At 48.4% G+C, this 17,086-nt stretch overlaps 2 protein-coding genes across 4 annotated transcripts in view; one reads left to right on the forward strand and one right to left on the reverse strand.

Annotated features, from left to right (window-relative positions):
- The window catches only part of STK36 (serine/threonine kinase 36), a 212,957-nt gene extending 203,711 nt beyond the window's left edge, over positions 1-9,246 (reverse strand). Inside the window, exon 1 of one of the 2 annotated variants that reach the window (XM_073546315.1) lies at positions 9,167-9,246. In XM_073546315.1, coding sequence (XP_073402416.1) covers positions 9,167-9,195 — 29 coding nt within the window. In that variant the 5' untranslated portion in view covers positions 9,196-9,246. Of the gene's footprint in view, positions 1-229; positions 367-9,166 lie in introns of those variants that run through there. The other variant, XM_073546316.1, reaches the window with a different exon arrangement.
- RNF25 (ring finger protein 25) overlaps positions 223-17,086 on the forward strand; it is a 38,346-nt gene continuing 21,482 nt past the window's right edge. Inside the window, exon 1 of one of the 2 annotated variants that reach the window (XM_073546317.1) lies at positions 223-360. In XM_073546317.1, the coding sequence (XP_073402418.1) occupies positions 338-360 (23 nt within the window). In that variant the 5' untranslated portion in view covers positions 223-337. Of the gene's footprint in view, positions 410-17,086 lie in introns of both variants that reach the window. The other variant, XM_073546318.1, reaches the window with a different exon arrangement.

A 17,086-nucleotide genomic window follows, 5' to 3' on the forward strand; every position in this document is an offset into this window, starting at 1 on the left:
GAGCACACAGGAGTATATACTGGGGGGAGCACACAGGAGTATATACTGGGGGAGCACACAGGAGTATATACTGGGGGGAGCACACAGGAGTATATACTGGGGGAGCACACAGGAGTATATACTGGGGGGAGCACACAGGAGTATATACTGGGGGAGCACACAGGAGTATATACTGGGGGGAGCACACAGGAGTATATGATCCCCGTATTCCGTCGCGTGCACCACTTACCCGCTTACTACGACAGCCTGACGAGCTCTGCTTCCGGTTTACGCCAGTTGCCTAGCGATAATGGCGCATGTGTGACGTCATAACCGGCGACTCGAAGTCCAGAGAAAGATGGCGGAAGAGCAGGAAGAAGGGTGAGAAGTCACAGAGCTGATACTGGGGACGGATAACGTGACGTGTCCGGTACCGGAGGGTTATATGTCTGTGGTGTTATTGTCCCTCTAGTACGGGGGGAGGGTTATATGTCTGTGGTGTTATTGTCCCTCTAGTACGGGGGGAGGGTTATATGTCTGTGGTGTTATTGTCCCTCTAGTACGGGGGGAGGGTTATATCTCTGTGGTGTTATTGTCCCTCTAGTACGGGGGGAGGGTTATATGTCTGTGGTGTTATTGTCCCTCTAGTACGGGGGGAGGGTTATATGTCTGTGGTGTTATTGTCCCTCTAGTACGGGGGGAGGGTTATATGTCTGTGGTGTTATTGTCCCTCTAGTACGGGGGGAGGGTTATATGTCTGTGGTGTTATTGTCCCTCTAGTACGGGGGGAGGGTTATATGTCTGTGGTGTTATTGTCCCTCTAGTACGGGGGGAGGGTTATATCTCTGTGGTGTTATTGTCCCTCTAGTACGGGGGGAGGGTTATATGTCTGTGGTGTTATTGTCCCTCTAGTACGGGGGGAGGGTTATATGTCTGTGGTGTTATTGTCCCCCTAGTACGGGGGGAGGGTTATATGTCTGTGGTGTTATTGTCCCTCTAGTACGGGGGGAGGGTTATATGTCTGTGGTGTTATTGTCCCTCTAGTACGGGGGGAGGGTTATATGTCTGTGGTGTTATTGTCCCCCTAGTACGGGGGGAGGGTTATATGTCTGTGGTGTTATTGTCCCTCTAGTACGGGGGGAGGGTTATATGTCTGTGGTGTTATTGTCCCTCTAGTACGGGGGGAGGGTTATATGTCTGTGGTGTTATTGTCCCTCTAGTACGGGGGGAGGGTTATATGTCTGTGGTGTTATTGTCCCTCTAGTACGGGGGGAGGGTGATATGTCTGTGGTGTTATTGTCCCTCTAGTACGGGGGGAGGGTTATATGTCTGTGGTGTTATTGTCCCCCTAGTACGGGGGGAGGGTTATATGTCTGTGGTGTTATTGTCCCCCTAGTACGGGGGGAGGGTTATATGTCTGTGGTGTTATTGTCCCTCTAGTACGGGGGGAGGGTTATATGTCTGTGGTGTTATTGTCCCTCTAGTACGGGGGGAGGGTTATATGTCTGTGGTGTTATTGTCCCCCTAGTACGGGGGGAGGGTTATATGTCTGTGGTGTTATTGTCCCTCTAGTACGGGGGGAGGGTGATATGTCTGTGGTGTTATTGTCCCTCTAGTACGGGGGGAGGGTTATATGTCTGTGGTGTTATTGTCCCCCTAGTACGGGGGGAGGGTTATATGTCTGTGGTGTTATTGTCCCTCTAGTACGGGGGGAGGGTTATATGTCTGTGGTGTTATTGTCCCTCTAGTACGGGGGGAGGGTTATATGTCTGTGGTGTTATTGTCCCTCTAGTACGGGGGGAGGGTTATATGTCTGTGGTGTTATTGTCCCTCTAGTACGGGGGGAGGGTTATATGTCTGTGGTGTTATTGTCCCTCTAGTACGGGGGGAGGGTTATATGTCTGTGGTGTTATTGTCCCTCTAGTACGGGGGGAGGGTTATATGTCTGTGGTGTTATTGTCCCCCTAGTACGGGGGGAGGGTTATATGTCTGTGGTGTTATTGTCCCTCTAGTACGGGGGGAGGGTTATATGTCTGTGGTGTTATTGTCCCTCTAGTACGGGGGGAGGGTTATATGTCTGTGGTGTTATTGTCCCCCTAGTACGGGGGGAGGGTTATATGTCTGTGGTGTTATTGTCCCTCTAGTACGGGGGGAGGGTTATATGTCTGTGGTGTTATTGTCCCCCTAGTACGGGGGGAGGGTTATATGTCTGTGGTGTTATTGTCCCCCTAGTACGGGGGGAGGGTTATATGTCTGTGGTGTTATTGTCCCTCTAGTACGGGGGGAGGGTTATATGTCTGTGGTGTTATTGTCCCTCTAGTACGGGGGGAGGGTTATATGTCTGTGGTGTTATTGTCCCTCTAGTACGGGGGGAGGGTTATATGTCTGTGGTGTTATTGTCCCTCTAGTACGGGGGGAGGGTTATATGTCTGTGGTGTTATTGTCCCTCTAGTACGGGGGGAGGGTTATATCTCTGTGGTGTTATTGTCCCTCTAGTACGGGGGGAGGGTTATATGTCTGTGGTGTTATTGTCCCCCTAGTACGGGGGGAGGGTTATATGTCTGTGGTGTTATTGTCCCCCTAGTACGGGGGGAGGGTTATATGTCTGTGGTGTTATTGTCCCCCTAGTACGGGGGGAGGGTTATATGTCTGTGGTGTTATTGTCCCTCTAGTACGGGGGGAGGGTTATATCTCTGTGGTGTTATTGTCCCTCTAGTACGGGGGGAGGGTTATATATCTGTGGTGTTATTGTCCCTCTAGTACGGGGGGAGGGTTATATGTCTGTGGTGTTATTGTCCCTCTAGTACGGGGGGAGGGTGATATGTCTGTGGTGTTATTGTCCCTCTAGTACGGGGGGAGGGTTATATGTCTGTGGTGTTATTGTCCCCCTAGTACGGGGGGAGGGTTATATGTCTGTGGTGTTATTGTCCCTCTAGTACGGGGGGAGGGTTATATCTCTGTGGTGTTATTGTCCCTCTAGTACGGGGGGAGGGTTATATATCTGTGGTGTTATTGTCCCTCTAGTACGGGGGGAGGGTTATATGTCTGTGGTGTTATTGTCCCTCTAGTACGGGGGGAGGGTGATATGTCTGTGGTGTTATTGTCCCTCTAGTACGGGGGGAGGGTTATATGTCTGTGGTGTTATTGTCCCCCTAGTACGGGGGGAGGGTTATATCTCTGTGGTGTTATTGTCCCTCTAGTACGGGGGGAGGGTTATATGTCTGTGGTGTTATTGTCCCCCTAGTACGGGGGGAGGGTTATATGTCTGTGGTGTTATTGTCCCCCTAGTACGGGGGGAGGGTTATATGTCTGTGGTGTTATTGTCCCCCTAGTACGGGGGGAGGGTTATATGTCTGTGGTGTTATTGTCCCTCTAGTACGGGGGGAGGGTTATATCTCTGTGGTGTTATTGTCCCTCTAGTACGGGGGGAGGGTTATATATCTGTGGTGTTATTGTCCCTCTAGTACGGGGGGAGGGTTATATGTCTGTGGTGTTATTGTCCCTCTAGTACGGGGGGAGGGTGATATGTCTGTGGTGTTATTGTCCCTCTAGTACGGGGGGAGGGTTATATGTCTGTGGTGTTATTGTCCCCCTAGTACGGGGGGAGGGTTATATGTCTGTGGTGTTATTGTCCCTCTAGTACGGGGGGAGGGTTATATGTCTGTGGTGTTATTGTCCCTCTAGTACGGGGGGAGGGTTATATGTCTGTGGTGTTATTGTCCCTCTAGTACGGGGGGAGGGTTATATGTCTGTGGTGTTATTGTCCCTCTAGTACGGGGGGAGGGTTATATGTCTGTGGTGTTATTGTCCCTCTAGTACGGGGGGAGGGTTATATGTCTGTGGTGTTATTGTCCCCCTAGTACGGGGGGAGGGTTATATGTCTGTGGTGTTATTGTCCCTCTAGTACGGGGGGAGGGTTATATGTCTGTGGTGTTATTGTCCCTCTAGTACGGGGGGAGGGTGATATGTCTGTGGTGTTATTGTCCCTCTAGTACGGGGGGAGGGTTATATCTCTGTGGTGTTATTGTCCCTCTAGTACGGGGGGAGGGTTATATATCTGTGGTGTTATTGTCCCTCTAGTACGGGGGGAGGGTTATATGTCTGTGGTGTTATTGTCCCTCTAGTACGGGGGGAGGGTGATATGTCTGTGGTGTTATTGTCCCTCTAGTACGGGGGGAGGGTGATATGTCTGTGGTGTTATTGTCCCTCTAGTACGGGGGGAGGGTTATATGTCTGTGGTGTTATTGTCCCCCTAGTACGGGGGGAGGGTTATATGTCTGTGGTGTTATTGTCCCTCTAGTACGGGGGGAGGGTTATATGTCTGTGGTGTTATTGTCCCTCTAGTACGGGGGGAGGGTTATATGTCTGTGGTGTTATTGTCCCTCTAGTACGGGGGGAGGGTTATATGTCTGTGGTGTTATTGTCCCTCTAGTACGGGGGGAGGGTTATATGTCTGTGGTGTTATTGTCCCTCTAGTACGGGGGGAGGGTTATATGTCTGTGGTGTTATTGTCCCTCTAGTACGGGGGGAGGGTTATATGTCTGTGGTGTTATTGTCCCCCTAGTACGGGGGGAGGGTTATATGTCTGTGGTGTTATTGTCCCTCTAGTACGGGGGGAGGGTTATATGTCTGTGGTGTTATTGTCCCTCTAGTACGGGGGGAGGGTTATATGTCTGTGGTGTTATTGTCCCTCTAGTACGGGGGGAGGGTTATATGTCTGTGGTGTTATTGTCCCTCTAGTACGGGGGGAGGGTTATATGTCTGTGGTGTTATTGTCCCTCTAGTACGGGGGGAGGGTTATATGTCTGTGGTGTTATTGTCCCTCTAGTACGGGGGGAGGGTTATATGTCTGTGGTGTTATTGTCCCTCTAGTACGGGGGGAGGGTTATATGTCTGTGGTGTTATTGTCCCTCTAGTACGGGGGGAGGGTTATATGTCTGTGGTGTTATTGTCCCTCTAGTACGGGGGGAGGGTTATATGTCTGTGGTGTTATTGTCCCCCTAGTACGGGGGGAGGGTTATATGTCTGTGGTGTTATTGTCCCTCTAGTACGGGGGGAGGGTTATATGTCTGTGGTGTTATTGTCCCTCTAGTACGGGGGGAGGGTTATATGTCTGTGGTGTTATTGTCCCTCTAGTACGGGGGGAGGGTTATATGTCTGTGGTGTTATTGTCCCTCTAGTACGGGGGGAGGGTTATATGTCTGTGGTGTTATTGTCCCTCTAGTACGGGGGGAGGGTTATATGTCTGTGGTGATATTGTCCCTCTAGTACGGGGGGAGGGTTATATGTCTGTGGTGTTATTGTCCCTCTAGTACGGGGGGAGGGTTATATGTCTGTGGTGTTATTGTCCCCCTAGTACGGGGGGAGGGTTATATGTCTGTGGTGTTATTGTCCCTCTAGTACGGGGGGAGGGTTATATGTCTGTGGTGTTATTGTCCCTCTAGTACGGGGGGAGGGTTATATGTCTGTGGTGTTATTGTCCCTCTAGTACGGGGGGAGGGTTATATGTCTGTGGTGTTATTGTCCCTCTAGTACGGGGGGAGGGTTATATGTCTGTGGTGTTATTGTCCCTCTAGTACGGGGGGAGGGTTATATGTCTGTGGTGTTATTGTCCCCCTAGTACGGGGGGAGGGTTATATGTCTGTGGTGTTATTGTCCCTCTAGTACGGGGGGAGGGTTATATGTCTGTGGTGTTATTGTCCCTCTAGTACGGGGGGAGGGTTATATGTCTGTGGTGTTATTGTCCCTCTAGTACGGGGGGAGGGTTATATGTCTGTGGTGTTATTGTCCCTCTAGTACGGGGGGAGGGTTATATGTCTGTGGTGTTATTGTCCCTCTAGTACGGGGGGAGGGTTATATGTCTGTGGTGTTATTGTCCCTCTAGTACGGGGGGAGGGTTATATGTCTGTGGTGTTATTGTCCCTCTAGTACGGGGGGAGGGTTATATGTCTGTGGTGTTATTGTCCCTCTAGTACGGGGGGAGGGTTATATGTCTGTGGTGTTATTGTCCCTCTAGTACGGGGGGAGGGTTATATGTCTGTGGTGTTATTGTCCCTCTAGTACGGGGGGAGGGTTATATGTCTGTGGTGTTATTGTCCCTCTAGTACGGGGGGAGGGTTATATGTCTGTGGTGTTATTGTCCCTCTAGTACGGGGGGAGGGTTATATGTCTGTGGTGTTATTGTCCCTCTAGTACGGGGGGAGGGTTATATGTCTGTGGTGTTATTGTCCCTCTAGTACGGGGGGAGGGTTATATGTCTGTGGTGTTATTGTCCCTCTAGTACGGGGGGAGGGTTATATGTCTGTGGTGTTATTGTCCCTCTAGTACGGGGGGAGGGTTATATGTCTGTGGTGTTATTGTCCCTCTAGTACGGGGGGAGGGTTATATGTCTGTGGTGTTATTGTCCCTCTAGTACGGGGGGAGGGTTATATGTCTGTGGTGTTATTGTCCCTCTAGTACGGGGGGAGGGTTATATGTCTGTGGTGTTATTGTCCCTCTAGTACGGGGGGAGGGTTATATGTCTGTGGTGTTATTGTCCCTCTAGTACGGGGGGAGGGTTATATGTCTGTGGTGTTATTGTCCCTCTAGTACGGGGGGAGGGTTATATGTCTGTGGTGTTATTGTCCCTCTAGTACGGGGGGAGGGTTATATGTCTGTGGTGTTATTGTCCCTCTAGTACGGGGGGAGGGTTATATGTCTGTGGTGTTATTGTCCCTCTAGTACGGGGGGAGGGTTATATGTCTGTGGTGTTATTGTCCCTCTAGTACGGGGGGAGGGTTATATGTCTGTGGTGTTATTGTCCCTCTAGTACGGGGGGAGGGTTATATGTCTGTGGTGTTATTGTCCCTCTAGTACGGGGGGAGGGTTATATGTCTGTGGTGTTATTGTCCCTCTAGTACGGGGGGAGGGTTATATGTCTGTGGTGTTATTGTCCCTCTAGTACGGGGGGAGGGTTATATGTCTGTGGTGATATTGTCCCTCTAGTACGGGGGGAGGGTTATATGTCTGTGGTGTTATTGTCCCTCTAGTACGGGGGGAGGGTTATATGTCTGTGGTGATATTGTCCCTCTAGTACGGGGGGAGGGTTATATGTCTGTGGTGTTGTTGTCCCTCTAGTACGGGGGGAGGGTTATATGTCTGTGGTGTTGTTGTCCCTCTAGTACGGGGGGAGGGTTATATGTCTGTGGTGTTGTTGTCCCTCTAGTACGGGGGGAGGGTTATATGTCTGTGGTGGTGTTGCCCCTCTAGTACGGGGGGAGGGTTATATGTCTGTGGTGGTGTTTTCCCTCTAGTACGGGGGGAGGGTTATATGTCTGTGGTGGTGTTGTCCCTCTAGTACGGGGGGAGGGTTATATGTCTGTGGTGTTATTATCCCTCTAGTACGGGGGTTGTATTATACAGTCATGGCCCAAAATGTTGGCACCCTTGAAATTCTTCCAGATTATGAAGTATTTTTACCTGAAAAGTATTACAATTTCACTTTTTTGGTATACACATTTTTTTTTGTGTGTATTGTAGTGCCTAAAAAAACAGTGGAGAAAGGCAAATTGGGCCAAATTTCACTTGAACCCCCCAAACAGGTGCTAGACAAAACTGTTGGTACTTTTAACTCAATATTTGGTTGCACTCTTTGGAATAAATAACTGCAATCAATCGTTTCCTATAACCATCTACAAGTTTCTTCCACCTCTCATCTTGAATTTAGGAGGACTCTTACAAACTGCTTCAGGGCTCTTCCTTCTGACATCGCTAAGAAGGTCATCATTCTTATTCTTGCTGGAACAGGAAACACACGACAGGTTAAAAGAACCCTTCCACCTCCACCCCTCTGTGTTTTTTTTCCTGTCACTGTGAGGATAGGAAATAGGAGAGGAAGAGCTGAAGAGACCATACCTTGACAGACTCAGTGGGACTGGGAGGCCCAGCCTCTTGCTTCCCGCTTTCAAGCACTTTTGAGTTTTGGGTGTCAGCGTGCGTTTCGCAGTGGAACGCAGAAAGAGACCAGAATGAGCCCGGACAGTGCCTCGTCAGAGAGACCCAGGGACATGGTATCATATAAATACACTTGCTATTTGTCTGTATTGCTGACTTTTTGTGTGGTCAATATGGAGGACTCGGGCAAGACAGATGCTACATATGAACAGGCCCAAGCGTAAGTGAGTAGGGGTCTGAATATGGAGCCATGTAGCCGATTGACAGTCCCTTTACCCCTATCTAAAGCGCATAGTTTTATACCCTGTATATTTTAGGGAGGAGCATCCACCTCTGCAGCAGCACCTTGGAAGGATGGCAAGAAAGCATCAGGGAAGTGTAGGAGATGTGGTATCTGCAGCGTTAAATTACCTGATGCATGGGTAAAAGTTATGCGAGAGGTCTCTTCCAAAGTCATCAGAGAGGAACAATCATGTGACGAACGGGGGTCCCGCTGCCACCAAAACGCGACGGACAGCAGACCCTGTGTCACCAATATGTCACAATCCCACCACTGACACGGGTGTATCAGCGGACGGAGGGACGCGACACACTGCCGGCACACGGCTATCACAGGCACAGTGGGGCTTATCTTAGTTATCCCACCACTGGCATCATGTGACAAAAATGCAGCAAGCTAACCTTGCTCTAACAATTTACTGCAGGGGGGTTATTTTGGATGCCCCACCACTGCTAACAACCTTCCAAGAACTGCGGGGATTTATGTATATCCCTCTTTCTCAGTTCCACTTTGGAACTCGCAGCTCTCCGGCGCCCCCCTTACCCTCAGGTCAGTCAGGGATCTGCACCTAGGATAATTAGTCGCCGGACAGGCTGCTTGTTGTGCACGGACAATTAGGCTACCGCAGTAAGGGAATTATTAATGCTGTGGCCGCAGCCCCCCTTTAGCAATATAAGACCCTTCTGTCCTGCCAACTAGCCTACTCGATCGCACACACCACGCTGCCACCATCCACGCTTTTCTTAATTCACAGAGTTAAATTAAGAGGGTCCTTGGTAAACCCCTGAAATCAGCGATTATCTAAAAGAGGCGCATAGTTCGTTTCTTAGAGCATGGAGACAAACTGATAATTTTAAGATTTATTCGCAAAAGGGCAGTGATTATACAGATAAAAGTTTCTACAAAGTTGAGACATTAAATATGTACAAATACAAGTATAAAACAAAATGAATGAAAACAGAAAGTAACACTCACATGTGTTCAGTCAGTATCAGGCGGATCATGCGGCTTGGGGGATGGGCAGCAGCCAAACGTCCCAAGACATGGGGTAGGTCTGTTCAGCATCAGAACTCCAGCTTAACTGACTGGAACTTGCTAGGGGATAACTATAGACTTGGTTCTGTGACCTCATGAAATGGGCGGTCTGGAGTGGTCCAACCTCCCTCTCTCCAAGTTAGGATTTGGCTACAAATCTTAGAATAGCTATATCTAAACGGGAAAAACCCGTACCAACACACATAGGACATCATTGTTTGTGATTTACCGAATAGAATCCGAAGACACCAAGCATGCTATACTTAGGACCCTCCATTAGGGAGCAATCCATACATCAGTTTCTGGAGAGGTTATAACAGTGAAAAGTAGGAATTAATAAGCTGGCTTCGTGCCCTTCGCAGAAATGTGGGTTTTATATCTCTGCTGCGTATGGTTTTTACAATATGACTTGTTTTAATACTTCCCATATACTGGCATACAGCCTGTGTTTTCAACAAAGAGACCTTTTCCCCCTGGCTGTTCTTCAAGAGGAAATGGACGGTTTCAGGTTACCAGCAAGCACAGAGCTGATAAGGACCAAAAGGAGGGGGCTGAAAGGGAGAGGGGATTGCAGCTACATGACAGGCTCGTCTCCTTTATGTGTAGCAATGGGAGATTCTAGAAAGTTCTAGAAACATCATACTTTAACATACAGATCTTATAGACATTTTACATTACATTTCATCTTTACTGTAATATGAGATCCATCATCAGGGAAGAGGTTCAGGCTTCTATTTATTCGGTCTCCCATAACAGCACCAAGAGAGAGGGGATCTGTCCTTCAAGGACAGGAAACCTACAGACAAAAGGGTGGCAACTCTCTCCCGCATCATCTGGTTTCCTGTCCTTGACCGCTGAACCTATTTCAGATATACCACTGAAAAAGGTAGAAGAGTAACTCATTCCCAGGCCTGGCTGGTCGGTTCAGGCAGCGGGGGTCCCCTGCTTCAGCCTGTGTGGGGTCCCTGGAAGGGCCACCGTAGGTCCAGGGGGACTGCACGGGGAAGCAGGAGAGCTGTGTCTGGGCATGATTACCGGCTCGGTCATGGTCCAGCGCGCAGGTGCAGGTGAGAATGCCTGGGACTGATGGCGGTGTGTGGCTTCCGGGGATGCGGTCCTGACACGTGTGCTGGCGTGCCTCCGGCGGCCGGGGCGCGCCCCTGGAGACGCGTCCTGGACTCCCGATGAAGCGGCGGGTCTTCCGCAGTCATAAGTGCGGGGGGACGCGATTCCTGGTGTTGTGGGCAGGCGCGTCTGGGGGAATGGGGGTGGCGTTGGGCTGTGGGTCTTTCAGGTCTGCCTCATCAGGCCAACAGGGGGGTTGCCGGCGGTGATCGTGCCGGGGGGCGGGGTTGCGGGGTCACGGCCTGCAGACCCAGGGGAAAAAGCACCTGGCAAACCACGTGGAGGACCTGCTGACCCAGTAGACCGGGGGTGCCGGATTGGGGGAGTGGCCTAGGATATTAAAGTAGGCCAGGGCAAGACCAGGTGCTTCCAGACCCATATTCACACCAAGGTGTCATGGAGTCGCCAGAGCAGCAGGAGCATCATTCACCTGCACAGCAGCAGCTCACTGAGGTGCCCCATTTGCAAGTGACCCGGCGACGACCGCGTAGAAGCACAGGAGGTGGTCGTGTGGGTGAAAGCGTTCCAGTCAGAGGCGTTCCAACAGACTGGATGAGTCTTCAGCGTCTAGGGAGGATCCTTTGGCTGAGCTGTGTCCCCTGGGCAATCCTGTACCATTCAGTTGCTCCTCACTGGTAAGTGATCTTCATGAAAGTTCACTCAGTGATGTAGTCTTCCCCTTGTCTCCTAATTTTCTGCTAGGGGAAGAACTGTACTTCTAAGGCCAAGCATAAGTTTCTTATCTAGTGGGTCCTTCAGATTTCCAGTATCCTCAAAGGGTAGCAAGAATTTCCTAGATGCTTTAGCCACCGCTGCATCCAGTTTTGGGGCTTTATCCCACAAAGACGAGGTAGTCTCTTCAAATGGATACCTTCTCTTGAAGTCCAGAGGTAAGGAGCCTTTTCTTTCTGGCCTCTTCCACTCCTGAAAAATAAGAAAGTGGATCTTGTCATTCGGAGGAAATGACCTGCGTGTTTTCTGATCCAGACCTTGGAACATGATGTCCTGCATGGATTTTTCCTGGCCTGGGCTCAACAATCCCCATAGTACTGTTATCTCTACCAGTTTAGAGAAGAGAGATTGGCCTGCACTCTGTCACTTAGCAAGGTGCTGGTATAACGGGCCAGATAGCCCTAAGTCCATAAAGTCAAGATTCACCGCATACTCTATTGATTAGTGATGCAAGAAAATTAAATTTATTCTGATCAGTGAAAACAGAAAAATAAGCAAGACACTCTGTGATGTAGTCTTCCCGTTGTCTCTCCTAATTTTCTGCTAGGGGAAGAACTGTACCGCTAAGATCAAGCATAAGGAGTGTGCGATTTGCAGGGCCTTACTGCCAGATTCTTATGGGAAGAGACTGTGCCAGTCGTGCATTCAGCAGACAGTAGCGGAAGAGGCACCAGACTTCGCTTCTAGCCTGAGAGAGATCATTAGGGCAGAGGTTAGGGAATCAGTGAGATCCCTTTCCCAGGAGAGTGTCGGCAAGGCGAAAATAATGAAGCCTAGATTCCCAGTGTTGGACGGTTATAGTGACTTGGTTGAGGAGGTCTCAGGTTCATCTGCTTCGGTTTCGTCCTCCTCAGATGCTCGGTCAAGCCGTTCCTGCTTCCCTATTGACCGGGTGAATAAACTGGTAACAGAAAAATAAGCGGGGCACGAGAGAAAAAAGTTCTTAAGAGCGACTATACTCAATTGTGACGTTTTGACGTGTCCCAAGTCTTATTCATACTTTGCTGTAAAAAAAGATAGATATGCGAGTGCCGCGTTCACAATAACAAAATAACAGAGATAAAGACAATTTAAAACCAGAGGTATACTCCACCCATTTCTTCATGTCATCCTAACAATGACAGATTGGGATTGTATATAGTTGTATATGGCATCCAAAGTTTTAAATTGTCTTTATCTCTGTTATTTTGTTATTGTGAACTCGGCACTCGCATATCTATCTTTTTTTTACAGCAACGTATGAATAAGACTTGGGACAGGTCAAAATGTCACAATTGAGGGACTTCAAGAGAAGGTATTCATTTGAAGAGACTGGCATACAATAAGAAACAGCAAAACGGCACTAAGCAGGGTCTACTCACTGGTGGAGATATAGATATCTGAATTCCGGACGTCTGGGTGATTTTCAAACCGGTTGCTCTGGTGCCTACATTAAACCACACGTAGTATCAAAACAAAAATCCAGAAGGAGAAAAAATGCAGCACTCTTCAACTCCGTTAAAAAACCAAAGTCCTTTATTGGATCAGTTGGACAAGGTTAACATAGGGCTAGGTACGTGAACAAAATGCAGAGAAAGAACAAGACTACAGCTGTTTCGCGTTATACACTCTTCAACATGTCCAGATCTCTAGTACATGCTACATCTGGACCTGTTGAAGCGTGTATAATGCGAAACAGCTGTAGTCTTGTTCTTTCTCTGCATGTTGTTCACGTACCTAGCCCTATGTTAACCTTGTCCAACTGATCCAATAAAGTACTTTGGTTTTTAAACGGAGTTGAAGAGTGCTGCATTTTTTCTCCCTCTGGATTTTTGATTTGAAGAGACTACCTCGTCTTTGTGGGATAAAGCCCCAAAACTGGATGCAGCGGTAGCTAAAGCATCTAGGAAATCCTTGCTACCCTTTGAGGATATTGGAAGTCCGAAGGACCCACTAGATAAGAAATAAGATACCTTTCTTAAAGGCGCTTGAGAAATGTCAGCATGATCTTTTAGGTGAGGGGTGGCAGCCACCTGTATGGCCAGGTCTTTGTTGGTCTGGCTGGACCAGTTACAGAGTCGGGTAAAGGATAAGGCATCCAAAGAGAGCATTTTGGCTACTGATTCCATCATGCAGGGAGTTGCAGCCTTTCTGACAGGTGCCTCGGTGGACTCAGTCAGGTTGGCGGCAAAAGCCATGGTCCTTTCAAATGCAACCTGAAGAGCTTTATGGTTAAAGTGTTGGCCAGGGGACATCCTGGCCTGGTTGAAGCTTTGCGCCATCCCTTGTGAAGGGGAACACTTGTTCGGGCCGGTGTTGGATGAACTCCTGGAAAAGGCTGGGGACAATAATAAGAAGTTTCCTAACCTGTCAGTCCCATCTGTGGACGTCGGGCACTCAGACTATCCTCATGGAGTCGGTTTCTAACCGTTTGTGCAGATACATGCACATTTGTGGCCTGCTGGAGGTCATTTTGCAGGGCTCTGACAGTGCTCCTCCTGTTCCTCCTTGCACAAAGGCTGAGGTAGCCATCCTGCTACTTGGTTGTTGCCCTCCTATTGCCCCCTCCATGTCTCCTGGTGTACTGGCCTGTCTCCTGGTAGTGCCTCCAGCCTCTGGACACTACGCTGACAGACTCCGCAAACCTTCTTGCCACAGCTTGCATTGATGTGCCATCCTGAATGAGCTGCACTACCTGAGCCACTTGTGTGGGTTGTAGAGTCCGTCTCATGCTACCACGAGTATGAAAGCACAACCAACATTCAAAACATCAGCCAGAAAGCATTGGTACTGAGATGTTCTGCAGATGGGGACCACAGACCACCACTCCTTTATTGAGGGTTGCTTGATAATTGCCAATAATTTCCATCTGGTGTCTATTCCATTTGCACAACAGCATGTGAAATTGATTGTCAATCAGTGTTGCTTCCTAAGTGGACAGTTTCTATTTCACAGAAGTTTGATTTACTTGGAGATATATACTGTTGTTTAAGGTTTAAGTATTCCCTTTAATTTTTTCAGCAGTGTATTTATCTCTATTAATATTTTAAAGCTTTGAAATAAAAGTTAATTTTTATATCGCTCATTTGACATGTACATATTCATTATAGGGACTGGTGCCATTTTCTGGATATAGCAACGTTTCCTTTCGGACCATTATTAATCTGAGGTCTGAAAAGTTCTTGATAGTGTGCCCCTTTAAGATGGAGTCCGTTAGGTCAGCAATCAAATTGCTCTTTAAAAATTGCTTTATGGCAGTGTTGGCTCTTAAGGACGCGTACTACCACATACCTATACACGCTTGCTGTGTCACTAGTGCAGGGTTCCCCAACTCCAGTCCTCATGGCCCACCAACAGATCGTTTTCAGGATTTCCTTAGTATTGCTCAGGTGATAATTGCTTCACCTGTGCAATACAAAGGAAATCCTGAAAACATGATCTGTTGGTGGGTCTTGAGGACTGGAGTTGGGGAACCCTGCACTAGAGGGTACGGTTAGACATTTCCAGTTTAAAGCCCTCCCATTTGCTCTCACCATTGCCCCACGGGTCTTTACCAAGGTGGTCACAGAGGTCATGGCACATGAATGGCTCCGTGAACAAAGTGTCGTGATTGTCCCCCTATTTGGATGACTTCTTAATGGTAGGCAATTCGGTCCTTCATTGCACTAGACAGTTGGAGGGTATAATGTCCAATCTAGTAGGGTTGTGGTGGCTTTTGAACCTTAAGTCATGTTTGCAACCCCTGAGGGTGCAGGAATTCCTGGATCTCGTGCTGGACTCCAAGACTCAGGAGTGTCTGCTACCGGTGCCTATATTACAGGGTATTCAATATCAGGTTTTGAAGGCAGTGAACAATCCTTCTATGTCCTTTAGGAGTGTGATGTCCCTTTTAGGGTCGCTCACTTCCTGTATTCCTGCTGTCCGGTGGCCCCAATTCCATACTAGGGCCTTACAGTTGGAAGTGTTACGTAGCGACCATTTGCTTAGAGGGTGCCTAGAAGGAAGGGTCTCTCTGTGTCTCACTCTACGATACAATCCCTTCTTTGGTGGTTAAGTTTGGCAAACTTGTCCGAAGGGGTTCCCTGGGTGAATCATATTTCCTGGATTGTCACTGGATGCCAGCGGTTGGGGGGAGGGGGGGGCTATCTTGGGGAGGTGATGGTCCAGGGGACGTGGACAGTGATTGAGATTAGGGGTTCATCTAGCCTGAAAGAGTTATTCGCGGTGGAGCTGGCAATAAGACTGCTCCTTGTGTCCCTACAGGGTCAGCATGTTAGAATCCTTTCTGACAATCAGGTGATGGTGGCCTACATCAGCCACCAAGGGGGGAACCGATCCTGGCCTTTAATGTAAGTGGCGGATCGTATATTCCCAATAACCGAAGTGCATCTACTGTCGTTATCCGCTCTGTACATAAGAGGAAAAGAGAACATCGAGGCGGACTTCTTAAGCCGCAACTAACTCAGTCAGGGAGAAGGCATATTAAACCGAACCGTCCTCATCCAAATTGTGCAGATGTGGGGATGTCTGGACATAGACCTCTTTGCCACCAGAGGGAACAGAAGGGTGCATCGTTTCTGTTCTCTTAACCCCAGAGAAGGTCCATAGTGAGTAGATCCTCTGCTGATTCCATGGGACTTCAGTCTGGCATATGCTTTTCCTCCAATAGCCCTGATTCCAATGGTCTTGAAAAAGATCCGTGAGGACAAGGCACACGTTATCTTAATCGCCCCCTTTTGGCCCAAAAGTAAGTGGTGTTCCTGGTAGAGGACAATATGTCCGTCACCAATCCATGGGTCCTTCTGGAACTCTCAGATCTCCTCTCCCAAGCACCAATCTTCCATCCACGAGTGTCTAGTCTACATCTGACGGTGTGGAATTTGAGAGAGCTATGTTGATAGGGAAAGGGTTTTCTCACAATCTAGTGGCCACCCTACTTCAGAGTAGGAAAGTATCCACAACAAAGTTATATGCCAGAAACTGGAATAAGTTACTATCGGCCTCAAATGCAGAGATTGGGGGAGAGAATCAGATCAAGTTCTGGAATTCCTACAAAAGGGCCTAGAGATGGCACTATCCACAAACACCCTCAAAGTCCAGGTATTGGCTCTGGGGGCCCTATATAATTGTGATCTGGCTGGCAATTATTGGGTGGCTAGGTTTATTAGAGCATCGGCTAAATCTAGGTCCATTCTTAAAGAGAGAATAATGTCTTGGGATCTAAACCTAGTTCTAACAGTGTTTACAGAAACTCCCTTCAAGCCCATTTATTCAGGCCCAATAAAAGTTCTTTCCCTTAAGATGGCCCTTCTTGTTGCATTAACATGGGCCCGTAGGGTTAGTGATATTCAGGCCCTTTCCAGACTTCCACCATATACCCAGTTCCAGGAAGATAGGGTTATCTTGAAGCCGGATCCGTCTTCTCTACCGAAAGCAGCCTCTAAATTTCACACAGACTGCAGGAGACAGTTCTTCCTTCCTTCCTTCTGTGCCAACCCTGGGAATCAGAAGGAAGAGAGGCTCCATTCCCTAGATGTCAGGAGATGCTTACTCAGATATGTTTCTGTGACTGACCCTTGGAAAAGGGATAATTCTTTGTGTGCTTTCAGGAGGTTAGGATGGGGCTTCAAAATACACTTTAGCTAGATGGATCAGGGAAGTGATTTCTTTAGCCTATACAGCAAGTAAGCAGATATGTAAGGCGGCTACATGGTCTTCTCCTTTCACGTTTTACAAGCAATATAGGCTTGATATGGGTGCCTCCTCCGATCTCTCTCACGTTTAGGAGAAGGGTGCTTCAGTCTGTGGTCTTTCCCTAATTTTCTTACCTCTCTGTAATTCTCTCGTCATGCTGTCATGGGAGACCGAATAAAGTCTGTTACTTACTGGTAACAGTATTTTTCGGAGCCCATGACAGCACCCTTATATTCCCTCCTTTCACGTGTGGGCGAGCACTTATTTTACTTCTGCATTATCGCATATGAAAAATTATTTGCTGTACAGAATAATTTGTATAATGCTACT

This window comes from Dendrobates tinctorius, unplaced genomic scaffold, assembly GCF_039654945.1.
Source record: "Dendrobates tinctorius isolate UK_male_01 unplaced genomic scaffold, ASM3965494v1 ptg000146l, whole genome shotgun sequence".
Taxonomy (NCBI): Eukaryota; Metazoa; Chordata; class Amphibia; order Anura; family Dendrobatidae; genus Dendrobates; species Dendrobates tinctorius.